This window comes from Oncorhynchus gorbuscha, linkage group LG16 (assembly GCF_021184085.1).
Source record: "Oncorhynchus gorbuscha isolate QuinsamMale2020 ecotype Even-year linkage group LG16, OgorEven_v1.0, whole genome shotgun sequence".
Classification (NCBI taxonomy): Eukaryota; Metazoa; Chordata; class Actinopteri; order Salmoniformes; family Salmonidae; genus Oncorhynchus; species Oncorhynchus gorbuscha.
Window position 1 is genome coordinate 89,257,239 of NC_060188.1, and position 25,460 is coordinate 89,282,698.

At 43.8% G+C, this 25,460-nt stretch overlaps 1 protein-coding gene across 11 annotated transcripts in view; it reads left to right on the forward strand.

Annotated features, from left to right (window-relative positions):
• Window positions 1–25,460, forward strand: part of nedd4l (NEDD4 like E3 ubiquitin protein ligase) — a 119,960-nt gene that overhangs the window by 50,794 nt on the left and 43,706 nt on the right. For 2 of the 11 annotated variants that reach the window (XM_046305145.1, XM_046305137.1), the window contains 10 exons: window positions 3,349–3,399; window positions 8,090–8,175; window positions 8,625–8,733; window positions 11,351–11,511; window positions 12,064–12,199; window positions 12,479–12,691; window positions 12,855–12,935; window positions 19,060–19,116; window positions 24,656–24,790; window positions 25,279–25,437. In XM_046305145.1, coding sequence (XP_046161101.1) covers window positions 3,349–3,399; window positions 8,090–8,175; window positions 8,625–8,733; window positions 11,351–11,511; window positions 12,064–12,199; window positions 12,479–12,691; window positions 12,855–12,935; window positions 19,060–19,116; window positions 24,656–24,790; window positions 25,279–25,437 — 1,188 coding nt within the window. Of the gene's footprint in view, window positions 1–2,752; window positions 2,804–3,348; window positions 3,400–3,609; window positions 3,765–8,089; window positions 8,176–8,624; window positions 8,734–11,350; window positions 11,512–12,063; window positions 12,200–12,478; window positions 12,692–12,854; window positions 12,936–19,059; window positions 19,117–24,655; window positions 24,791–25,278; window positions 25,438–25,460 lie in introns of those variants that run through there. The other 9 variants (XM_046305146.1, XM_046305139.1, XM_046305142.1 and 6 more) reach the window with 8 other exon arrangements.

Here is a 25,460-nt window from a genome sequence, read left to right on the forward strand (position 1 = left end):
TAGGCCTACTTCTATGTATAATCAAATAAACCAAAACTTGTTTCTCACAAGTATAGCATAGGTTGTGCACTCTGCAAACAATAAGCCCACAATGAAGACTGGAATAATAATATTAAATGCATTAAAATAAATACAATCAAATGCAAACAATTCACACAATGAAGTTGTGAAACAATGAATGTGCAAATGGCAAATTATTATTATTATTACGGGCCAGGTAGAGGCGCATTCTGGATAATCAAATAAACCAAAACTTGTTTCTCAGAGCAGTTGCATTCTGAAATGAGCGCAGTGCATTCTGCAAACAATTCACACAATGAGCGTGAAACAGAATGCATTCTGGAGAGAGCAGTGCATTCTGGAGAGAGCAGTGCATTCTGGAGAGAGCAGTGCATTCTGAAGAGCGCAGTGCATTCTGGAGAGAGCAGTGCATTCTGGAGAGAGCAGTGCATTCTGGAGAGAGCAGTGCATTCTGGAGAGAGCAGCGCATTCTGGCGAGAGCAGCGCATTCTGGCGAGAGCAGCGCATTCTGGCGAGAGCAGCGCATTCTGGCGAGAGCAGCGCATTCTGGAGAGAGCAGCGCATTCTGGAGAGAGCAGCGCATTCTGGCGAGAGCAGCGCATTCTGGAGAGAGCAGCGCATTCTGGAGAGAGCAGCGCATTCTGGAGAGAGCAGCGCATTCTGGAGAGAGCAGCACATTCTGCATCAGATGTCGTCTGCATTGGCCGTGCAGCATTTACGGTGATTCGTCCTCAGCAGAAGTCAGGACATTCACACTTCTTGTGCTTCGTGGAGCAGTGCAGAGCTGTTGTCAAGGAAGTGAGTTTGTGTTTTCTACAGGATGTACCGCCCCCACTTACGGTCAACCAATCATGTCAATGAGGAGCTATACAGAACCCCCTGCATTGGGAGGCGCATGGCAATTACGTGACACTCTCCATATAGAGCCTCCGACCACATTTTCAGATCAATAATAAATGTACTTTTAGTCTAGGCCTCCGCAATGTATTAATTCACTGAGATGGGCGCATATATGTGTGTGTGTGTGTGTGTGTGTGTGTGTGTGTGTGTGTGTGTGTTACTGCTTGAATAAAACAATCTCGGTCGGCCAACAGCCTAACGACCAAAGAATCAACCAGTTGACTAATTGGGGTCAGCCCTAGTCCCTTTTAGATAACATGTTTTCCTGTGTAGCGTCACACCTGAACAGTGATTGAGTGAAGCGGAAGCAGAGGTATCAATAGTAAACCCTTATGTTCCATCCAGAAACTGTCCGTTTGATAATATCTCAGACAAAACTTGTGCTGTCGTGTGTGTGTGTGTGTGTGTGTGTGTGTGTGTGTGTGTGTACCTGTATTAGTGCTGCCACACCTGACCAGTGAGCGAATAGAGCAAGTGCTATCCATGGCGATGGCATAATTTTACTGGTCCTCTACTGTAGGCTAGATATTTTGGACGATATGCCAAAATTATGGAGTGAACTTTTTAGGGTTTTGAAATACTTTTAGCTGTTTTAAGACTCATCTTGTTATCTGTACCTTAAGCAAGCAGTAAATAAACCAAAACATTCAGGAAGGATTTGTTGAATCCTACTGTAAATGAGTTACTGATAGGTGTACAATGTTTTAGATTCCAATTTGAGTTCTGTTTCTTATGTCCCTTCTCCTCTCATCAGTTCCAATAACACAGACACAGGAGAGATGTGTTGTGACCTGTCTGTGTACTCTACTAAGACCTGGCTTCAATACTATGTTATATGATTGCAAATGATTTGTCTGTTCTTAATTGAGCTTGCCTGGCTTAATGGAATAGTCCCAAAACTGTAAGCCCCGCCCATCTGGCGCTCCAAGCAGGCTAGAGCAAACGTTGACCATTTAAAAATATATATATATTTGAACCCAGGTTTGACTCTCTCTGTGACTGGTAACTTTTCCTCATAAAATGGCAGTTATTTAAACCAGAAAGGTAGCCTAGATGTCTACTGCCCAGCTAGCTACTGTTCTGTAATTGTGTTCTGTCTGGCTAGAGGTCAGTGGAAAGTCCAGTGTGGTGACTGGCTCAGTATTAAGTTAAAAAAGGACCAGCGGTTTCTATCATTGCTTTTTAAGTAAAGGTTTTCCAGTGGCTTAACCACAACCTTTTTGCAGTGATATTAATTTCCCATTTCCTCACCTTTTTGACATTCTGTATATAACCTTTGACATGAAGTCTCCGTTGGCTAGGGCTATTTTAACACACCTACAGAATCTCAGAGGCAAACATTGAACAGTTTCTTAACTCCAATCGCATAAACACCTAATTCCTTCCCATTACACCTAATTCCTTCCCATTACACCTAATTCCTTCCCATTACACCTAATTCCTTCCCATTACACCCAATTCCTTCCCATTACACCCAATTCCTTCCCATTACACCCAATTCCTTCCCATTACACCCAATTCCTTCCCATTACACCCAATTCCTTCCCATTACACCCAATTCCTTCCCTATTACACCCAATTCCTTCCCTATTACACCCAATTCCTTCCCTACTACACCCAATTCCTTCCCTACTACACCCAATTCCTTCCCTATTACACCTAATTCCTTCCCTATTACACCTAATTCCTTTCCATTACACCTACTTCCTTTCCATTACACCTACTTCCTTCCTTATTCTTTCCTACATGCTCATTCAGCCTGTGGCTCTAGCTACTAGCTCTCTGCTTCTCCCTCTCTGTTTGTCTAAACCAGTTGTATCCCACTACACAGGCTCTGTTGGCCTCTGACCGTTCCAAGAATGGGCTTTTCAACCTCGGACAGGTAATCTTGGTCTGGTGTGACTACAGTACCGCTCAATCACCTGACCAGTCAATTACTCTCACCTTTGACCTCTGACCTTTTCCTCTTGGCAATAATGATGGTGGTGGTTAGAATGACTACTTCATGTGGCTGGCACAACCTTTGGCTACCTCTCCTCTCCTCCTGTCTCTCGATTCCTCGCTCTCGTCTGGTGGTGGTGGTTGTTGTTCCTCTCGCTGGGTCATGGGATCTTCCCCCTCTGTCTAAAGTGATAGTACCTCTACCTACATGACCTACCACCCCAGTGACATCAGCGCTCCCCTGACCTCTCCTCTCAGTGCACCTGCTTCTCACCATGCCTGTGACAACCTGTGTTAATAAACTGATTCTATTGCACAGCTATAGCAGCAACAGTAATATGGAGTGTAATTCCCCCTCATTGCTGTGGTCTGTTCTTCCTTGCCTTCAAGCCCTGCTGCTGGAAATGGAGTCAGTTGGCATTCTTCACAGTCAGAGTATTCATCTCCATTTTGACTGACAATTATTGTACTCTCTTTCTTCTGCAGACGAGGGACGATTTCCTGGGACAGGTCGATGTGCCTCTCAATCATTTACCGGTGAGTGTGTTGTCTGTGTACGACGTGTGTGTGTGTTTATCTTCTGGTCAGTGTGTGCACATATTATTTGTGTTTTAGAGTGCTCTACTGGTTTTTAACAGTATGTTTGTTCTGCCTAGTGAACTCTGAAGGTTGTGAGGGCATAGGGGAGGGGGAAGAGTTTAGCAAGCTCTCTTGAGCAACCTGTTGTCGTAGGCTTTTTAAGTAGCAACAACACTGGAGAGTGAGAGCGACTAGCCCCCTGTTAGGAGTGGAAATAAACCCGGTAGGAATGTAAACAACAGGGCCAGTACAGAGTCTGAGGAGAGGAGGGTTACCCAGGCCTGGAGCTGACAGAAAAACAAACCGTGCATCCCCCGATGGTGGTAAGCCACAATAACAAACAGAGTTGTAGTCCTAAAATGAATGCCGGATTCAAGTAGTTTATTAATCAAGTTTTAAGCAGGTTCATTGTTTTATGAAAGGAACATGATCGATCTTCTAAATAATAACAATGATGATAATAATAATAATCGGGACAACTATGGACTGATCTCACTGGCAGTTCAGAGTGCAGTGCTGCTAATGATTAAATTATCCTTTGTCAAATAATCTTTAGTTCTGCTCATAAATGATTCATTGTCAAAGAATGTTTGGCTCTTGATTGAGTGGCTGAGCAGTCAAGCCAGTCAAATATCTTGACCCTAAAGCAGTGCAGTAGTGATTCTAAGAGTGGTGAAACTAAAAGCCTATTTGCATAGGTGGTAAGGTTAATGATTAATCATGACGCACCACCTACTGTTGTCCCTATGGTGGAGGAATTAACATGAGATCAAGTCTGATGTAACCCTGTGGTTCTTCTGGATGGACACAGAGACCTGGGTCATGTTCATTAGTTTCAAAACGTTTTGCAGCTGTATGCCAATGGGTGTTTATTATAGGGCAAAGACGATACCAATATCACGATACCCGTTAGTATCGTGGCAAGGAAACAAAACACAAAGCGAAATATGGTCCTTCTGTAGCTCAGTTGGTAGAGCATGGCGCTTGTAACGCCAGGGTAGTGGGTTTGATTCCCGGGACCACCCATACGTAGAATGTATGCACACATGACTGTAAGTCGCTTTGGATAAAAGCGTCTGCTAAATGGCATATATTATTATTATTATTATATTATTAACTTTATTTAGGAAAACAGCCCTAATGTTGGAAACAAACATCCATTATGTTGTCAAACAGTCACATTTCTTTATTTTCCGAGCTGTAGCACACAATATTTTACCCACAGCTGGTTTTTAAAGGACCCACAAGTTTGGTCTGCTTCATGTTTTCATTTTTTTGCCATGTAAAAAAAATAGCACAATACTGGTATCGTCACAGCCCTAGTTATTGGACAAGTTCACATAAGTCCCTCAGTATCACTCTTTTCTGAGCATATTCTTCTTCCCTTTGGTACCTACTGAACATAACCCTGATCACAGTCAGTCAGCCAGTCAGGTGTCATACTGCCCCTGTGTGTCTATTCTCTGTGCACCTATACGTCTTAGTCACTCTGGGTGGGTGTAGTCTTACTCACTGTGTCTTTGTGGCCTTTTTTGTTGAAGTATTCATGAGTCATGGTGATTCACCTCTGAAAGCTCTGACAGTGTAGAGGCTCTGGCTCCTTGGGGTAGTCACTGACTGGTGCTGCCTTCACTGTCTAGCTACTAGCCCTGAGTGATCTGCTGTTAACATGTTAACTTGGGGTAGTCACTGACTGGTGCTGCCTTCACTGTCTAGCTACTAGCCCTGAGTGATCTGCTGTTACCATGTTAACTCGGGGTAGTCACTGACTGGTGCTGCCTTCACTGTCTAGCTACTAGCCCTGAGTGATCTGCTGTTACCATGTTAACTCGGGGTAGTCACTGACTGGTGCTGCCTTCACTGTCTAGCTACTAGCCCTGAGTGATCTGCTGTTAACATGTTAACTTGGGGTAGTCACTGACTGGTGCTGCCTTCACTGTCTAGCTACTAGCCCTGAGTGATCTGCTGTTAACATGTTAACTTGGGGTAGTCACTGATGAGTGCTGCCTTCACTCCGGGCTAGTAGCTATTAGTGATTGGGTGGGGGGGGGGGGGTGATATCGGGATATCATTTTTGCCAATATATTGTATCGTTTTGATAATATTGCCATATTAGACTAGACTGAAATCCAAATCCATAATAGCTTGTTCTCCAGCTTATTTTTTTCTAAATAGGGAGACAATTTGTTTTCAGCACTTTTATTGACTGATCAAAAGGTGTTCTCATGGTGCTGTCTTGGTGAGCAATATGTTTGAAACATCGATTTGCAATAAAATCATAGTATCGAATAGCAATACATATTGCTTATGCTTACACCTATCCAGTCCTCGTATCACTTACACCTATCCAGTCCTCGTATCACTTACACCTATCTAGTCCTCGTATCACTTACACCTATCTAGCCCTCGTATCACTTACCCCTATCCAGCCCTCATATCACTTACACCTATCCAGCCCTCATATCACTTACACCTATCCAGCCCTCATATCACTTACACCTATCCAGCCCTCATATCACTTACACCTATCCAGCCCTCATATCACTTACATCTATCCAGCCCTCATATCACTTACACCTATCCAGCCCTCATATCACTTACACCTATCCAGCCCTCATATCACTTACATCTATCCAGCCCTCATATCACTTACACCTATCCAGCCCTCATATCACTTACATCTATCCAGTCCTCATATCACTTACACCTATCCATATCACTTACACCTATCCATATCACTTACACCTATCCATATCACTTACACCTATCCATATCACTTACACCTATCCATATCACTTACACCTATCCATATCACTTACACCTATCCATATCACTTACACCTATCCATATCACTTACACCTATCCATAGCACTTACACCTATCCTTATCGCTTACGCCTATCCATATCACTTACACCTATCCATATCACTTACATCTATCCAGTCCTCATATCACTTACACCTATCCATATCACTTACACCTATCCATATCACTTACACCTATCCATATCACTTACACCTATCCAGCCCTCATATCACTTACACCTATCCAGCCCTCATATCACTTACACCTATCCAGTCCTCATATCACTTACACCTATCCATTAAATATCACTTACACCTATCCAGTCCTCATATCACTTACACCTATCCAGCCCTCATATCACTTACACCTATCCATATCACTTACACCTATCCATATCACTTACACCTATCCATATCACTTACACCTATCCAGTCCTCATATCACTTACACCTATCGATATCACTTACACCTATCCATATCACTTACACCTATCCATATCACTTACACCTATCCAGCCCTCATATCACTTACATCTATCCAGTCCTCATATCACTTGCACCTATCCATATCACTTACACCTATCCATATCACTTACACCTATCCATATCACTTACACCTATCCATATCACTTACACCTATCCAGTCCTCATATCACTTACACCTATCCAGCCCTCATATCACTTACACCTATCCAGTCCTCATATCACTTACACCTATCCAGCCCTCATATCACTTACACCTATCCAGCCCTCATATCACTTACACCTATCCAGTCCTCTCAGATCGACACAAGTATCTTGTCTTAGAGTTTATTTGGGATTCAACGTCTCTCTACAAACCCCCAACACACCAGACTTTAAGACTACAGGGTTCGAGTTTCATAGCTGCTTAAACCCCAGCCAGTACTGACTGGTCTGTCGGTCCACTTTACCTCTGAGTTTATCACACAAGGCTGTTAGTTAACTATGAAACAGGAGAGGGTCTACTCTGCATTCACACACACACACACACACACACACACACACACACACACACACACACACACACACACACACACACACACACACACACACACACACACACACACACACACACACACACACACACACACACACACACACACACACACATACACATATACACGTACACACACACACATATATACACGTACACACACACACACATACATACACATACACACACACACATATATACACGTACACACACACATATATATACACGTACACACACACACATCTATATATATATACACGTACATACACACACACACACACACACACACACACACACACACACACACACACACACACACACACACACACACACACACACACACACACACACACACACACACACACACACACACACAAGGCTGTTAACTAAGAAACGGGAGACATTCGTTAATCATTTCAACTGGACTGTTACCAAAGGATTATCTTCATGTGATGTAATGACAGTGTGTGGCTTTTTATTTCTTAGCTACAACATAATGTGTTTATGTTTTCATGTACTGCATGTAAATCAGACCTGGGAGAAATACTTCATCTGGCAAATCCTCTCAAATATTTGCTGTGCACTTGATTCAGGCTAGTTTAACTAGTGTGCTTGGTGGACAGATTGTACCAGTCATGCATATCACAATGTGTTTGTGTTTATGTGAGATGGTCAGTGTGGTTTTTCTATTTTATAGCTACATGTCTGTATACTTGGCTTGCTTTTCGGTGTCTAGGCCAGGTTACTGTTAGGCACTTTGACAAGCGCTAATATAAAAAGGGATTTTAAATACATTTGATCGATTGATTGATGTGTCTTTGTGTTGTAGACCGAGGACCCTACGATGGAGCGGCCGTACACGTTTAAAGATTTCCTCCTACGGCCACGAAGGTCAGTTCCCGACTACCGACGAAGGTGACAGGGAACTACACACACGCATTGACACACACACTCAAGTTACCCACAAACCATGTCCACCTGTTGTTGCTAATCCAAAACAGATTCACGATTAGATGTGACTGGAACTACAGGCTTATGTCATTATGGTATTTGGTTTAAAGTAACTGTACTGTAATCATTGTTAGCTCAGACTGTTGTCATTCCACCTCCTCTGGTTTCTGTTGAATTCCAAATATCGTTCTAATTCTAGACATTAACTTAAATAGCATTGTTAAAATATTCCCCATGTATTGTTTATGGGGTGCTAACAGGGCTTCCATAGAATGTTGTAGTGTCGTTTTAAATGCATCATCGCCCAACTCTCTGAAATTCATGGCTCTGGGGAAAACTATCTGTTTCTACCTCTGGTTTCTTTTGAATAACTCCCAATTAAGTGCCGTTTTGGTGTCCTCTTCTGTCTCCAGCCACAAGTCCCGGGTGAAGGGTTATCTACGGCTAAAGATGGCCTACCTGCCGAAGACTGGAAGTCCGGAGGAAGAGACCACTGAAGGGATTACCAGGGAGGAGGCAGAGGTAAGAAGACAGGCACAAGCGCACAGCTTTTTTTTAAATGTGAAATATCAGGACTTTTTGGGGAGTAAAAATGTGTTTTCCGTAGGCCTAACCTTAACCCCAAAACCCCTAACCTTAACCCCAAACCCTAAACCTAACCGTTAAGCTTAAAATAGCGTTTTAACAAATTCAGTACAGTCCTGATTTTTAGAAAATAATATAATTTTCCTACATACAGTGCATTCGGAAAGTATTCAGACCCCTCAACTTTTTCCACAATGTTGTTACGTTACAGCCTTACTCTAAAATGGATTGAATACTTTCCCCCCATCATCAATCCACGTACACACAATACCCCATAATGACATCACAATACCCCATAATGACAAAGCAAAAACAGTTTTTTTAAAGATTTTTTTTTCACATTTATAATAAAATGTAAAAAAGAGCTGAAATATCACATTTACAAAAGTATTCAGACCCTTTACTCTGTACTTTGTTGAAGCACCTCTGGGAGCGATTACAGCCTACAGTCTTCTTGGGTGTGACGCTACAAGCTTGGCACACCTGTATTTGGGGAGTTTCTCCCATTCTTCTCTGCTGATCCTCTCAAGCTCATGTCAGGTTGGAAGGGAAGCACAGCTATTTTCAGGTCTCTCCAGAGATGTTCAATCGGGTTCAAGTCCGGGCTCTGGCTGGGCCACTCTAGAACATTCAGAGACTTTTCCCGAAGTCGCTCCTGCGTTGTCTGGGCTGTGTGCTGTTGGAAGGGGAACCTTCACCCCAGTCTGAGGTCCTGATCACTCTGGAGCAGGTGTTCATCAAGGATCTCTGTACTTTTCTCCATTCTTCTTTCCCTCAATCCTGACTAGTCTCCCAGTCTAGTCTCCCAACAAGCTTCATCAGAGGGATGGTGCCAGGTTTCTTCCAGATGTAATGCTTGGCATTCAAGACAAATAGTTCAATCTTGGTTTTATCAGACCAGATCATTTTGTTTATCATGGTCTGAGAGTCTTTACGTGCCTTTTGGCAAACTCCAAGCTGGCTGTCATGTGCCTTTTTACTGAGGAGTGGCTTCTGTCTGGCCACTCTACCATAGAGGCCTGATTGGTGGAGTGCTGCAGAGATGGTTGTCCTTCTGGATGGTTCTCCCATCTCCACAGAGGATCTCTGAAGCTCTGTCAGAGTGACCAGCAGGTTCTTGGTCACCTCCCTGACCAAGGCCCTTCTCCCCTTGATTACTCAGTAAAGGACACCAATAATAAGAAGGGACTTCCTTGGGCCAAGAAACACAAGCAATGTACATTACACCAGTGGAAATCAGTCCTTTGGTCGGATGAGTAGAAACTTTAGATTTTTGATTCCAACCGTGTCTTTGTGAGATGCAGAGAAGGTGAATGGATCATCTTTGCACGTGCGGTTCCCAATGTGAAGCATGGAGGAGGAGGTGTGGGGTTGCTTTGCTGGTGACAGGTGAATTCAAGGCACACTTTACCGACATAGCTACCACAGCATTCTGCAGCGATACGCCATCCCATCTGGTTTGCGCTTAGTGGGGCTATACTTTGTTTTTCAACAGAAAAATGACCCAACACACCTCCAGGCTGTGTAAGGGCTATTTGACCAAGGAAAGTGAAGGAGGTGCAGCATCAGATGACCTGGCCTCCACAATCACCTGACATCAACCCAGTTGAGATGGTTGGGGATAAGTTGGATCGCAGAGTGAAGGAAAAGCAGCCAACAAGTGCTCAGCATGTGTAGGAACTTCTTCAAGACTGTTGGAAAAGCATTCCAAGTGAAGCTTGGTTAAGAGAATGCCAAGAGTGTGCAAAGCTGTCATCAAAGCAAAGGGTGGCTACTTTGAAGAATCTCAAGTATAAATATATATATATTTTTTGTTTAACACTTCTTTGGTTACTACATGACTCCATATGTGCTATTTCATAGTTTTGATATATTCACTATTATTCTCAAATGTAGCCCTTGAATCAGTAGGTGTGTCCAAACTTTTGAGTGGTACTGTATATACATGCATACAGTTGTGGAGGTGGAGTAACAAAAGTCTGTTACTGCCAACAGGGAGTCTGGAGAAAACGTCTAGTCTGTTCTGGTCTGGTCTCTCTTTCTGGAAACACCATTCACTCGCTCACTCACTTCCCCACTTCCTTTCATTTTCAAAAGTCTGATCTAATGGAAAATTAAAGTATGTGTTTGGTGTGTGTTTCTGTACGCTTCTGTGTGCCAGTGACTTAATCTGAGTAAGAGAGCGAGAGAGGGCAAGATGGCTTATAGTTTTTCACTCAGTAAAATGAGGCCTAGATAGGGTGACATATAGCTAGTCTCGGTACCCGTCTGTTTAGCCATCATCCCACTCTTTGTCTTGCTAAACATCTTTGGCATATGACACCGAGTAAGATTGGAATTGTAGCTAAACAGACAGGCTAACATTTAGCAGGAGAACTGAAGAAAAAAATAAAATCTCCAACGTTCTTGCGAGATCTCAGACAGACAGTGGAATGTAAGGTATAAGGTACACCAAAAGGGAATAGCTGTGTGTTTTGTTTCCTGGCTGTGTGCCGTGTCTCTCTCTCTGGCTGTGTCTTTGAGCACTCTCCTCCTGTGCCTTTGTGCTTCTCAGGGCTGGGAGGTGAACGACTCTGCCGATCCCAGCGTCCAGAGGCCCCAGGCTGTCCAGCCCCCACTGCCCCCAGGATGGGAGGAGAAGGTTGATAACCTGGGCAGAACCTACTACGTCAACCACAACAACCGCTATACACAGTGGAAACGACCCAGTAACGTGTATGTATACACAGCTACGTTATCTTTACACACAGTTATCAGAACTGCTCTAGGTCCTCTGGTGTCCCCCAGAGCTCTGTACTAAGTCCTCTGGTGTCCCCCAGGGCTCTGTACTAGGTCCTCTGGTGTCCCCCAGGGCTCTGTACTAGGTCCTCTGGTGTCCCCCAGGGCGCTGTACTAGGTCCTCTGGTGTCCCCCAGGGCTCTGTACTAGGTCCTCTGGTGTCCCCCAGGGCTCTGTACTAGGTCCTCTGGTGTCCCCCAGGGCTCTGTACTAGGTCCTCTGGTGTCCCCCAGGGCTCGGTGCTAGGTCTTCTGGTGTCCCCCAGGGCTCGGTGCTAGGTCTTCTGGTGTCCCCCAGGGCTCGGTGCTAGGTCTTCTGGTGTTCCCTAGACTCTGTGCTAGGTCCTCTGGTGTCCCCCAGGGCTCGGTGCTAGGTCTTCTAGTGTCCCCCAGGGCTCGGTGCTAAGTCTTCTGGAGTCCTCCAGACTCGGTCCTCTCTTGTTCTCTCTGTGCACAAACATGTAAAATGTTAATTATCTCTTCTCTACAGGGATGATGTTTCGGAGGTGGAGAATGACAATCAGCAGCGGGCGAACAGCATCCAGGCCCACCGGGTTTTCAGGTCTAGACGACACATCTCTGAAGACTTGGAGAACGAACACACAGAACCCAGAGACATGGAAGATGTGAGTCTGACCTCTGACCGCTCGACTGTACAATATGTTTTAATCAAGATCTTCGTAAATCCAAGGTCATCTATTGCTTCATACCAGGACAATATTACACCAACATTGTTACTTAAACTAGTCAGTGGTACAGTACATACTCTCGCGTACTCAATTCAATTCAAGGGCTTTATTGGCATGGGAAACATGTTAACATTGCCAAAGCAAGTGAGGTAGACAACATACAAAGTGAATATATAAAGTGAAAAACAACAAAAATTACTCTCTCTCTCTGCACAGTCGTGGGAGCCAATCACCGAAGAGAGTCCAGACGGCCCCCTACCTGTCCCCTCCTCCTCAATGGCGACGGCCATCCCCCAAACGCCTGCCCCCCCACCCCTCCAGGAGTTCTCAGAGGAGATCAACTTGCACCTCTCTCTCTCTCCAACCCCATCCGGCCCCCCGCCTGACATCAACGGAGAGGTGGCCGCCCCCAGCCACGCTTCTGCTGTGGTGAGAATCACTGACCCGTTTGATTCTGTTAGAGGCAAATTCAGCACTTTTTAACCTCATTCATTAGCACCATTCCAGTATGTGTGAAAACATTTGTTCTTGTAGCCAAATAGACCAGAAGAAAAAGTCTTAAAAAACAATCCCTTCCTCCGTCTCCCCTCAGCAGAGCCATCTGACCTCCAGGCTGCGCTCCTCCAGTATGACAGATGGGGTCAGTGACCAGGCCCAGCCTCCTCCTCCAGCGGTACGATACACACACTCTTTCTTCATGCTCTCCTCTGTTCTTCCACCTCTGCCTTCCGATTCCTTTACTACACAGGCAGCTCTTTCTGTTCTCCTCTCCTCCGGTCTTCCTCACCTCTCCTTTCCTCCTGTCCTCTCCTTCCCTCCTTCTGTTCTCCCCCCTCTCCTCATGTCCTCTCCTCCTTTCCTGTCCCCTCTCCTGCTGTCTTCCTCCTGTCCTCTCCCCTCCTCCTGTTCTCCCCCTCTCCTCCTCATGTCCTCTCCTCCTTTCCTGTCCCCTCTCCTGCTGTCTTCCTCCTGTCCTCTCCCCTCCTTCTGTTCTCCCCCTCTCCTCCTCATGTCCTCTCCTCCTTTCCTGTCCCCTCTCCTGCTGTCTTCCTCCTGTCCTCTCCCCTCCTCCTGTTCTCCCCCTCTCCTCCTCATGTCCTCTCCTCCTTTCCTGTCCCCTCTCCTGCTGTCTTCCTCCTGTCCTCTCCCCTCCTCCTGTTCTCCCCCCTCTCCTCATGTCCTCTCCTCCTTTCCTGTCCCCTCTCCTGCTGTCTTCCTCCTGTCCTCTCCCCTCCTCCTGTTCTCCCCCCTCTCCTCCTCATGTCCTCTCCTCCTTTCCTCTCCCCTCTCCTGCTGTCTTCCTCCTGTCCTCTCCCTCCCTCCTCTCTGCTTGTTGTGATGTCCTCTCCTCCTTTCCTGTCCCCTGTCCTGCTGTCTTTCCTGTCCTCTGGCCTCCTTCTCTCCCCCTTCCTAATCAAACACATCCTCCAGAGATCTTTCCAGTCCCCAGGGAGCCTGTGTCTTCCTCCTGGGAAAAGCCCAGGTGCTGATGTCCCCCTTTCCTCATGTCCTCTCCTCCTTGAGTGAGTGGGTCCTGCTGTTTCCTCCTGAATCCTTTTCCTCTCTGCTTGTTGTGATTCCTTACTGCCTGGTGGTGATTAACTCTGCAGTGTCAGGCTGTGTGTTTCTGTAACAGTGGCAGTAATTCTATCCTTCCTAATCAAACACATCCTAGACAGAGATCTGAGTTACAGTAGACCAGGGAGCCAGTGCTTCTGAAGGGAAAAGCACAGGTGCTGATGTCAGCCTTTGATCTCCCTGACCTGAATGAGTGAGTGGGTAGCTGGGCTTTTTACAACTGTAGCAGAATGAGGATTTTTCTAGACTGGATTTTTTTTTCACAGTCAGAGGCTAAATCCAGTCACCACATGTTTCTGTGGTTTGACACACTTTCTTAGGAAGCATGTGTAGGCTGCAGATCTGGATTCATATAATATTTGAAAGATTTCAAAGTGCTATGAGTGTTTGCTCTAGCCTACCTGGAGTGGCAGACTACTCTATTGGTTTCAAAGTGCTATGAGTGTTTGCTCTAGCCTACCTGGAGTGGCAGACTACTCTATTGGTTCCAAAGTGCTATGAGTGTTTGCTCTAGCCTACCTGGAGTGGCAGACTACTCTATTGGTTCCAAAGTGCTATGAGTGTTTGCTCTAGCCTACCTGGAGTGGCAGACTACTCTATTGGTTCCATTGCACCATGCAAGCTCAATTACGTACATCTTAAGTATTTGGATTTGGATTCTATGAACCCAGGATTTGGATTCTATGAACCCAGGATTTGGATTCTATGAACCCAGGATTTGGATTCTATGAACCCAGGATTTGGATTCTATGAACCCATGTCTGGTGTCAAAGGGATGATTTCAGTTTCCACAAGTAGCTCAGTCTGTCCCATATACCGGTTTGGTTTGACACACTTTCCTGGGAATGAAAAGGAATGTGTAGGTTGAGCATGGTTGGTTATGTAATTCTTCCCCTAACTGGGCAGTGTTTCTCTTGCTGTGGAGTGCACCTCAGACGGAAGAAAGTATATCTCCACAAATAAGCTGTGCAAAGGCTGTTTTAAATTTGTAAGTCGCTCTGGATAAGAGCGTCTGCTAAATGACTTAAATGTAAATGTAAATGTAAATGGTTCTTGACATGGACAGTGTGTGAAACGACCTCAGTTATTGCAGAAGGGAGGGAGGGAAGGAAGCTACATGTTATTGGTTTGGGACAGCCCTGCACAGTTGACCCCTCTCTGCCTCGCCCGGGGTGAAACTTAGTTGTCGGCAATGTTCCCTCAAAAAAATGTCGTCACTGAGTAAATTTCTGGTTTACTGAGTGCAAACTTGAACATTGTGAAAATTCAGTGCATCTTCTGGCGCGTGTTTACTGTGAACACTGAGGCTGTACCCGTGAACACTGAGGCTGTACCCGTGAACACTGAGGCTGTACCCGTGAACACTGAGGCTGTACCCGTGAACACTGAGGCTGTACCCGTGAACACTGAGGCTGTACCCGTGAACACTGAGGCTGTACCCGTGAACACTGAGGCTGTACCCGTGAACACTGAGGCTGTACCCGTGAACACTGAGGCTGTACCCGTGAACACTGAGGCTGTACCCGTGAACACTGAGGCTGTACCCGTGAACACTGAGGCTGTACCCGTGAACACTGAGGCTGTACCCGTGAACACTGAGGCTGTATCCACTTTAAGTTAGTTTTAACAGTGGCCAAGTAGGCTAATGTGGCTATTTGATCATAATGGAGGCCTACCAGAGTGGCCTACCAGAGTGGCCTATCATCAAAAACAATGGAGAAAATGCATCCCATAACATTTTAACATGGAAATAGCTGTTCTATTCAGGTCCCTTTTAGGAAAAAAATAAACATGCAGGACTTGACATTAACCTGTTTATCCACTTGTCCTTCAGACAATGTGGTGACTGAAAATTATTTTTGATGCAAGAAATCACTTTACAAAATAAAATGCATCATTATTCCCATAAGATTATTATAGATAGGCAGCATAATTTGTCTGATTATCGGCTACTTAGCTTTTTCAAGCTTGTCTCAAAATACAACACTGTCCCTTTAAGACAAAAAAAAGCTCTTTACCTGACTTGCTTTTCAAAGATTTCTAGAAATGTACACATTTTGTGTTCTTGTATGAAGCAATCACTCCCCATTGCTGACTACACATTATCTATATCTGGGCTAGTAACTCACTAACTAGCAAAGGATATGAACAAATGTACACAAGTTGCTACATGTAGCTCTCGCTTTGATCTCAAAACAAGCTCATTACTCACGACGGCTCATGCTGTAAACACAGTCCAGTTCAAAGTGAATGACACAGATCCATATATGGCAGTGGTCTCTTTGCATATAGGTCCTACGGCAGCTCTGATGGGTTATGGCACACCGGCTTGTGCCTGTCAATGCAATAAAATTCTACTCCGATGCTTTCTGCCTACAACAAAATCTCTTGCATACTTAGTTTTGCATACCAGCATGCTGACCACACTGCTCGCGCGTGTCAACGGGCGCCATGTGGGTGATTGAAAGAAACTGAGGTCCACACTCCAGTCCAGTTGGTGGTGGTATAGCACCTTAAAGTTGGTTGCCAACCGCCATATGAAGTGACTAAGGAAAGGATTACTGTTGCTAATGACTAAGGAAATGATTACTGTTGCTAATGAATAAGGAAATGATTACTGTTGCTAATGACTAAGGAAATGGTTACTGTTGCTAATGACAAAGGAAAGGGTTACTGTTGCTAATGACTAAGAAAAGGATTACTGTTGCTAATGACTAAGAAAAGGATTACTGTTGCTAATGACTAAGGAAAGGATTACTGTTGCTAATGACAAAGGAAAGGGTTACTGTTGCTAATGACAAAGGAAAGGGTTACTGTTGCTAATGACAAAGGAAAGGGTTACTGTTGCTAATGACTAAGAAAATGGTTACTGTTCCTAATGACTAAGGAAATGGTTACTGTTGCTAATGACTAAGGAAATGGTTACTGTTGCTAATGACTAAGGAAATGGTTACTGTTGCTAATGACTAAGAAAAGGATTACTGTTGCTAATGACTAAGAAAAGGATTACTGTTGCTAATGACTAAGGAAAGGATTACTGTTGCTAATGACAAAGGAAAGGGTTACTGTTGCTAATGACAAAGGAAAGGGTTACTGTTGCTAATGACAAAGGAAAGGGTTACTGTTGCTAATGACTAAGAAAATGGTTACTGTTCCTAATGACTAAGGAAATGGTTACTGTTGCTAATGACTAAGGAAATGGTTACTGTTGCTAATGACTAAGGAAATGGTTACTGTTGCTAATGACTAAGGAAAGGATTACTGTTGCTAATGACTAAGGAAAGGATTACTGTTGCTAATGACAAAGGAAAGGGTTACTGTTGCTAATGACAAAGGAAAGGGTTACTGTTGCTAATGACAAAGGAAAGGGTTACTGTTGCTAATGACTAAGAAAATGGTTACTGTTCCTAATGACTAAGGAAATGGTTACTGTTGCTAATGACTAAGGAAATGGTTACTGTTGCTAATGACTAAGGAAATGGTTACTGTTGCTAATGACTAAGAAAAGGATTACTGTTGCTAATGACTAAGAAAAGGATTACTGTTGCTAATGACTAAGGAAAGGATTACTGTTGCTAATGACAAAGGAAAGGGTTACTGTTGCTAATGACAAAGGAAAGGGTTACTGTTGCTAATGACAAAGGAAAGGGTTACTGTTGCTAATGACTAAGAAAATGTTTACTGTTCCTAATGACTAAGGAAATGGTTACTGTTGCTAATGACTAAGGAAATGGTTACTGTTGCTAATGACTAAGGAAATGGTTACTGTTGCTAATGACTAAGGAAAGGATTACTGTTGCTAATGACTAAGGAAAGGATTACTGTTGCTAATGACTAAGGAAAGGATTACTGTTGCTAATGACTAAGGAAAGGGTTACTGTTGCTAATGACTAAGGAAAGGGTTACTGTTGCTAATGACTAAGGAAAGGGTTACTGTTGCTAATGACTAAGGAAAGGGTTACTGTTGCTAATGACTAAGGAAAGGGTTACTGTTGCTAATGAATAAGGAAAGGGTTACTGTTGCTAATGACTAAGGAAAGGGTTACTGTTGCTAATGACTAAGGAAATGGTGAGTGTCAGTAATTTATTTATTTTTATTTCACCTTTATTTAACCAGGTAGGCTGGTTGAGAACAAGTTCTCATTTACAACTGCGACCTGGCATAGTGAAGGGTGAGCGCCAACAATGGGGGGAAAAAAGCATTGGGAAGGGAAGAAAGGGTTAGAAAGAGTCCCACAGTTATTTGGTGTGACTGTGCCTGTAGCCTACTAGATCAGTCACACTAGTTCTCCTTAACATTGGCTGAGTGCGTGGGTAGTGTTATCTCACTTTGCATTCCACTCTCTTGTGTGAGTTGGTGCTCTACTGTCATCAACAACTGTGGTGCTAGTCGGATCCATCTCACATGATTCTCAAAGAAAGAAAAAGCTTAACACTTATTGCCTTTTTGCATCCATTAACAATGATCATTCAAACAATTCCAGATTTCTCAAATTGAAAGCTTTTTATTCAGCTGTTTATATACTACTTCACTCTCAACCCGTAATCCAATCAAACAATGATAATCCACAACTATAATCCACCCACGGTAATCTGATTCCATGTGCCCCTTCCCTCACCTCTCCTCCTGTGTGGTCAGCTGTTTGGGTATGCTCCATGTCTCCTGTCCCTACCATCACAGGAGTCTATCCCCACTGAGCATGGCTACACTCCTCACCCAGCTGTACTCCTACTGTCCCCCGCATCACCCCCTGGACTCTCACTGTCCCCCGCATCACCCCCTGGACTCTCTGACTCTAGAGTCACCTCCTTCCCCATGTCAGTCTTTCCTGCTCCTCCACACATCACCTACCTGACCCCCATGCCTCACCCTCACTGGTCATATCTGTCCCTGACCCCCATACCTCACCCTCACTGGTCATATCTGTCCCTGACCCCCATGCCTCACCCTCACTGGTCATATCTGTCCCTGACCCCCATGCCTCACCCTCACTGGTCATATCTGTCCCTGACCCCCCTGCCTGAGCCTCACTGGTCATATCTGTCCCTGACCCCCGCTGCCTCAGCCTCACTGGTCATATCAGTCCCTGACCCCCTGCCTCAGCCTCACTGGTCATATCAGTCCCTGACCCCCTGCCTCAGCCCCACTGGTCATATCTGTCCCTGACCCCTGCCTCAGCCCCCCCTCCCCTCTAAAGAAAGCTGTGTTCTACCAGCAGAGCTCCCAGACCAGAAGAACCAGAGCTCTAACAGTCACTGGAGTTGAGGAGCCCATGGTAATGTTGTCCAAATCTACCTGCTGCACATCAGTAATGTTGTCCCATTCTATATACTGTACATCTACCCGCTGTACATCAGTGTTGTCCCATTCTATATACTGTACATCTATCTACCTGCTGTACATCATTGTTGTCCCATTCTATATTCTGTACATCATTGTTGTCCCATTCTATATACTGTACATCTATCTACCTGCTGTACATCAGTGTTGTCCCATTCTATATACTGTACATCTATCTACCTGCTGTACATCATTGTTGTCCCATTCTATATACTGTACATCTATCTACCTGCTGTACATCATTGTTGTCCCATTCTATATACTGTACATCTATCTACCTGCTGTACATCATTGTTGTCCCATTCTATATTCTGTACATCATTGTTGTCCCATTCTATATACTGTACATCTATCTACCTGCTGTACATCATTGTTGTCCCATTCTATATACTGTACATCTATCTACCTGCTGTACATCATTGTTGTCCCATTCTATATTCTGTACATCATTGTTGTCCCATTCTATATACTGTACATCTATCTACCTGCTGTACATCATTGTTGTCCCATTCTATATACTGTACATCTATCTACCTGCTGTACATCATTGTTGTCCCATTCTATATACTGTACATCTATCTACCTGCTGTACATCATTGTTGTCCCATTCTATATACTGTACATCTATCTACCTGCTGTACATCATTGTTGTCCCATTCTATATACTGTACATCTATCTACCTGCTGTACATCATTGTTGTCCCATTCTATATTCTGTACATCATTGTTGTCCCATTCTATATACTGTACATCTATCTACCTGCTGTACATCATTGTTGTCCCATTCTATATACTGTACATCTATCTACCTGCTGTACATCATTGTTGTCCCATTCTATATTCTGTACATCATTGTTGTCCCATTCTATATACTGTACATCTATCTACCTGCTGTACATCATTGTTGTCCCATTCTATATACTGTACATCTATCTACCTGCTGTACATCATTGTTGTCCCATTCTATATACTGTACATCTATCTACCTGCTGTACATCATTGTTGTCCCATTCTATATACTGTACATCTATCTACCTGCTGTACATCATTGTTGTCCCATTCTATATACTGTACATCTATCTACCTGCTGTACATCATTGTTGTCCCATTCTATATACTGTACATCTATCTACCTGCTGTACATCATTGTTGTCCCATTCTATATACTGTACATCATTGTTGTCCCATTCTATATACTGTACATCTATCTACCTGCTGTACATCATTGTTGTCCCATTCTATATACTGTACATCTATCTACCTGCTGTACATCAGTGCACCTCTGCCATATGAATATCCTCTCCCTCTGCAGCGTTTTAGTTTTGTCCCCCTCCCTTCTCACAAACGTTATGTATCAAGCTGGTGGTTAAGAAGTTAAGACTTAGAGACTGGAGACGAGACCACCCGTTTCCCCTCTTGCTTCTGTGTTGTGACCCCTCAATGGGAGAGTTCAGCTCACGTACCAACTCAATAAGTGTATATACATTTCTTCATACGACGTTCAGTGGCTGTGAATTTGTACATGTATGTGCGTGTGGTTGTGTTTGCTGCTCTCCTGATAGGTCCACACATCATCACCGCCTGGGATGTATTTTAGTCTGTAATGAGCAGTTTGAGTGTCTTACTTAGGTATGTTAGGTTGCACAGTAAGGTTTGAGTGTCTTACTTAGGTATGTTAGGTTGCACAGTAAGGTTTGAGTGTCTTACTTAGGTATGTTAGGTTGCACAGTAAGGTTTCAGTGTCTTACTTAGGTATGTTAGGTTGTACAGTAGGGTTTGAGTGTCTTACTATGTATGTTAGGTTGCACAGTAAGGTTTGAGTGTCTTACTATGTGTGTTAGGTTGTACAGTATGTAAGTTTTAAGTGTGGCTTACTACATACAGCGCATTCGGAAAGTATTCAGACCCCTTAACTTTTTCTACATTTTGTTACGTTACAGGCTTATTCTAAAATCAATTGTTTTTTTCCCCTCATCAATATTCACACACTACCCCATAATGACAAAGCAAAAACAGGTTTTGAGATATGTTTGCAAATGTATAAAAAACTGAAATATCACATTTACATAAGTATTCAGACCCTTTTACTCAGTACTTTGTTGAAGCACCTTTGGCAGCGATTACAGCCCTAGAGTCTTCTTGGGTGTGACGCTACAAGCTTGGAACACCTGTATTTGGAGAGTTTCTCCCATTCTTCTCTGCAGATCCTCTCAAGCTCTGTCAGGTTGGATGGGGAGCGTTGCTACACAGCTATTTTCAGGTCTCTCCAGAGATGTTCGATCAGGTTCAAGTCCGGGCTCTGGCTGGGCCACTCAAGGACATTCAGAGTCTTGTCCCGAAGCTACGCCTAATTTTTCTTGGCTGTGTGCTTAGGGTCGTTGATCTGCTGTTGGAAGGTGAACCGTCGCCCCAGTCTGAGATCCTGCTCCAGAGTGCTCAGGATTTCATCAGGGATCTCTCTGTACTTTGCTCCGTTCATCTTTCCTTTGATCCTGACTAGTCTCCCAGTCCCTGCCGCTGAAAAACATCCCCACCGCATGATGCTGCCACCACCATGCTTCCCCGTAGGGATGGTGCCAGGTTTCCTCCAGACGTGATGCTGCCACCACCATGCTTCCCCGTAGGGATTGTGCCAGGTTTCCTCCAGACGTGATGCTGCCACCACCATGCTTCCCCGTAGGGATGGTGCCAGGTTTCCTCCAGACGTGACGCTTGGCATTCAGGCCAAAGAGTTCAATCTTGGTTTCATCAGACCAGAGAGTCTTATTTTTCATGGTCTGAGTGAGAGTCCTTTAGGTGCCTTTTTGGCAAACTCCAAGTGGGCTGTCGTGCCTTTTACTGAGGAGTGGCTTCCATCTCTACCATAAAGGCCTGATTTGGTGGACTGTTGCAGAGATGGTTTTCCTTCTGGAAGGTTGTCCAATCTCCACGGAGGAACTCTGGAGCCCTGTCAGTGACCATCGGGTTCTTGGTCACCTCCCTGACCAAGGCCCTTCTCCCCCAATTGATCAGTTTGGCCGGGCAGCCAGCTCTAGGAAGAGTCTTGATGGTTCCAAACTTCTTCCATTTATGAATGATGGAGGCCACTGTTCTTGGGGACCTTCAATGCTGCAGACATGTTTTGGTACCCTTCCCCATTTGTGCCTCGACACAATCCTGTCTCGGAGCTCTACGGACATTTCCTTCAACCTCGTGACTTGGTTTTTGCACTGACATGCACTGTCAACTGTGGGACTTTATATAGACAGGCAATGGACTGAACAATTAATTGAATTTACCACAGGTGGACTCCAATCCCGAGTGACGCAGCGGTCTAAGGCACTGCATCCGTGCTTGAGGCGTCACTACAGACACCCTGGTTCGATTCCAGATGGTATCACAACCGGCCGTGATTGGGAGTCCCATAGGGTGGCGGACAATTGGCCCAGCGTCATCCGGGTTTGGGCCGGTGTAGTCAGTCATTGTAATTAAGAACTTGTTCTTAACTGACTTTGCCCAGTTAACTAAAGGTTAAATAAAGAATTTAAAAAATGATCAATGGAAACAGGATGAGCTATGCTCATTTTTGAGTCATCTGATACAGCTATTTAAAAAATATATTTTTAATACATTTTCAATAATTTCTTAACCTATTTTTGCTTTGACATTATGGGGTATTGTGTGTAGATTGATGAGGGGGAAAAAATAATTGAATCCATTTTAGAATAAGGCTATAATGTAAAGAAATGTGGAAAAGTTCAGTAATCTGAATAATTTTCCAAATGCACTGAATGTTAGGTTGTATGTATGTATGCATGTTTGACTGAGTCTTACTATATATGTTAGGTTGTATGTATGTATGCATGTTTGACTGAGTCTTACTATATATGTTAGGTTGTATGTATGTATGCATGTTTGACTGAGTCTTACTATATATGGTAGGTTGTATGTATGTATGCATGTTTGACTGAGTCTTACTATATATGTTAGGTTGTATGTATGTATGCATGTTTGACTGAGTCTTACTATATATGGTAGGTTGTATGTATGTTTGACTGAGTCTTACTATATATGTTATGTTGTATGAAAGGTTTGACCGAGTCTTACTCTATATGGTAGGTTGTATGTATGTTTGACTGAGTCTTACTATATATGGTAGGTTGTATGCATGTTTGACTGAGTCTTACTATATATGGTAGGTTGAATGTATGTTTGACTGAGTCTTACTATATATGGTAGGTTGTATGTATGTTTGACTGAGTCTTACTATATATGTTATGTTGTATGAAAGGTTTGACCGAGTCTTACTCTATATGGTAGGTTGTATGTATGTTTGACTGAGTCCTACTATATATGTTAGGTTGTATGTATGTTTGACTGAGTCTTACTATATATGTTAGGTTGTATGTATGTTTGACTGAGTCTTACTATATATGGTAGGTTGTATGCATGTTTGACTGAGTCTTACTATATATGGTAGGTTGAATGTATGTTTGACTGAGTCTTACTATATATGGTAGGTTGTATGTATGTTTGACTGAGTCCTACTATATATGTTAGGTTGTATGTATGTTTGACTGAGTCTTACTATATATGTTAGGTTGTATGTATGTTTGACTGAGTCTTACTATATATGGTAGGTTGTATGCATGTTTGACTGAGTCTTACTATATATGGTAGGTTGAATGTATGTTTGACTGAGTCTTACTATATATGGTAGGTTGTATGTATGTTTGACTGAGTCTTACTATATATGGTAGGTTGTATGGATGCATGTTTGACTGAGTCTTACTATATGTGGTAGGTTGAATATATGTTTGACTGAGTCTTACTATATATGGTAGGTTGTATGGATATTTGACTGAGTCTTACTATATATGGTAGGTTGTATGGATATTTGACTGAGTCTTACTATATATGGTAGGTTGTATGTATGCATGTTTGACTGAGTCTTACTATATATGGTAGGTTGTATGTATGTTTGACTGAGTCTTACTATATATGTTAGGTTGTATGCAGGTTTGACTGAGTCTTACTATATATGGTAGGTTGTATGTTAGGTTTGACTGAGTCTTACTATATATGGTAGGTTGTATGTTAGGTTTGACTGAGTCTTACCATATATGGTAGGTTGTATGTATGCATGTTTGACTGAGTCTTACTATATATGGTAGGTTGTATGTTAGGTTTGAAAGCTGTTCTATGTGGTTTGTTTGTCATTGTGTGTTTGTTTTTTCTAAAGCTGTCCTGCTTCTGCTGGCCTGCTTCTGTGAGTTTCTGAGGAGCCGCAGTATTGTAGTACAATAGTACTAGGCTACTTGTTGTACTGCAGTACTGTTTTTTTGTTGTCAATAAGCCACTCCCACTCCCACTGTTTCTATATTTCTTATCAATGTGTAAAAAAAAAAAAAAAAAATACAGTTTACACACAAGTTTCTTCCAGGTGGCCATATTGTCCGACCCGAATAACATATGCTTTCTCTTGCTTGGTTCAGTCTCAGTCGACAGCCTATGCCCTGACCACACCAGGCCTACCTCCAGGATGGGAGGAGAGGAAGGACGCCAAGGGACGCACGTATTACGTCAATCATAACAACCGCTGCACCACCTGGACCAAGCCTATCCTCCAGGTACTTAGAGGCCTCACCTGGTGCATGGAGAGACTGCATGGGCCTGGACTTACTCCTTCTTCTCTCTTCTGTCCTCATTCCATCGGGGCATTTCTCTGTGCCTGGGTACAACATCCACTGTTCTCTTTGTCCCCCTCTTCCTGCCGTCCTGTCTTAAAGTGTGGCTCTGGGTGCATGCCTCACTTCAGGTCACCTGGAGTGTGTGTCCATCTTCCTCCCTCTCCTCTCTTACTCTGTTTCTTACTATGTGCCAAATACTAACTTGAAATGTGCACGTAACTCGTGAGTTTTGATGAATGGGAGATTTCAGTGGAAATTTAAAGTGGTGTGCGTGTATCTCATGCATTCTATCTACACACATTGGATGATCTCTCCTCTGCCCGATCATCTCCTTACCCTGTAACTTCCCTCACGTTTTCATCTGTCTATCACACACAGCCTTGTTCCTCCTTCTACCTGTGTTAACTAAAAAAGTCTCTCCCTGACAGCACACTGAAGACGAAGCGAGTACCTCTGACTCCGGGGCTGCAGCTGAAGCCGCCTCCACCTCTTCCTCAGCCAACAACAATAGTCATCTGATTGAACCGCAAATACGCCGCGCCCGTAGTCTCAGTTCCCCTACCGTTACCCTGTCCTCCCCCTTAGAGGTGAGATTATCCAGCCTGTCCTG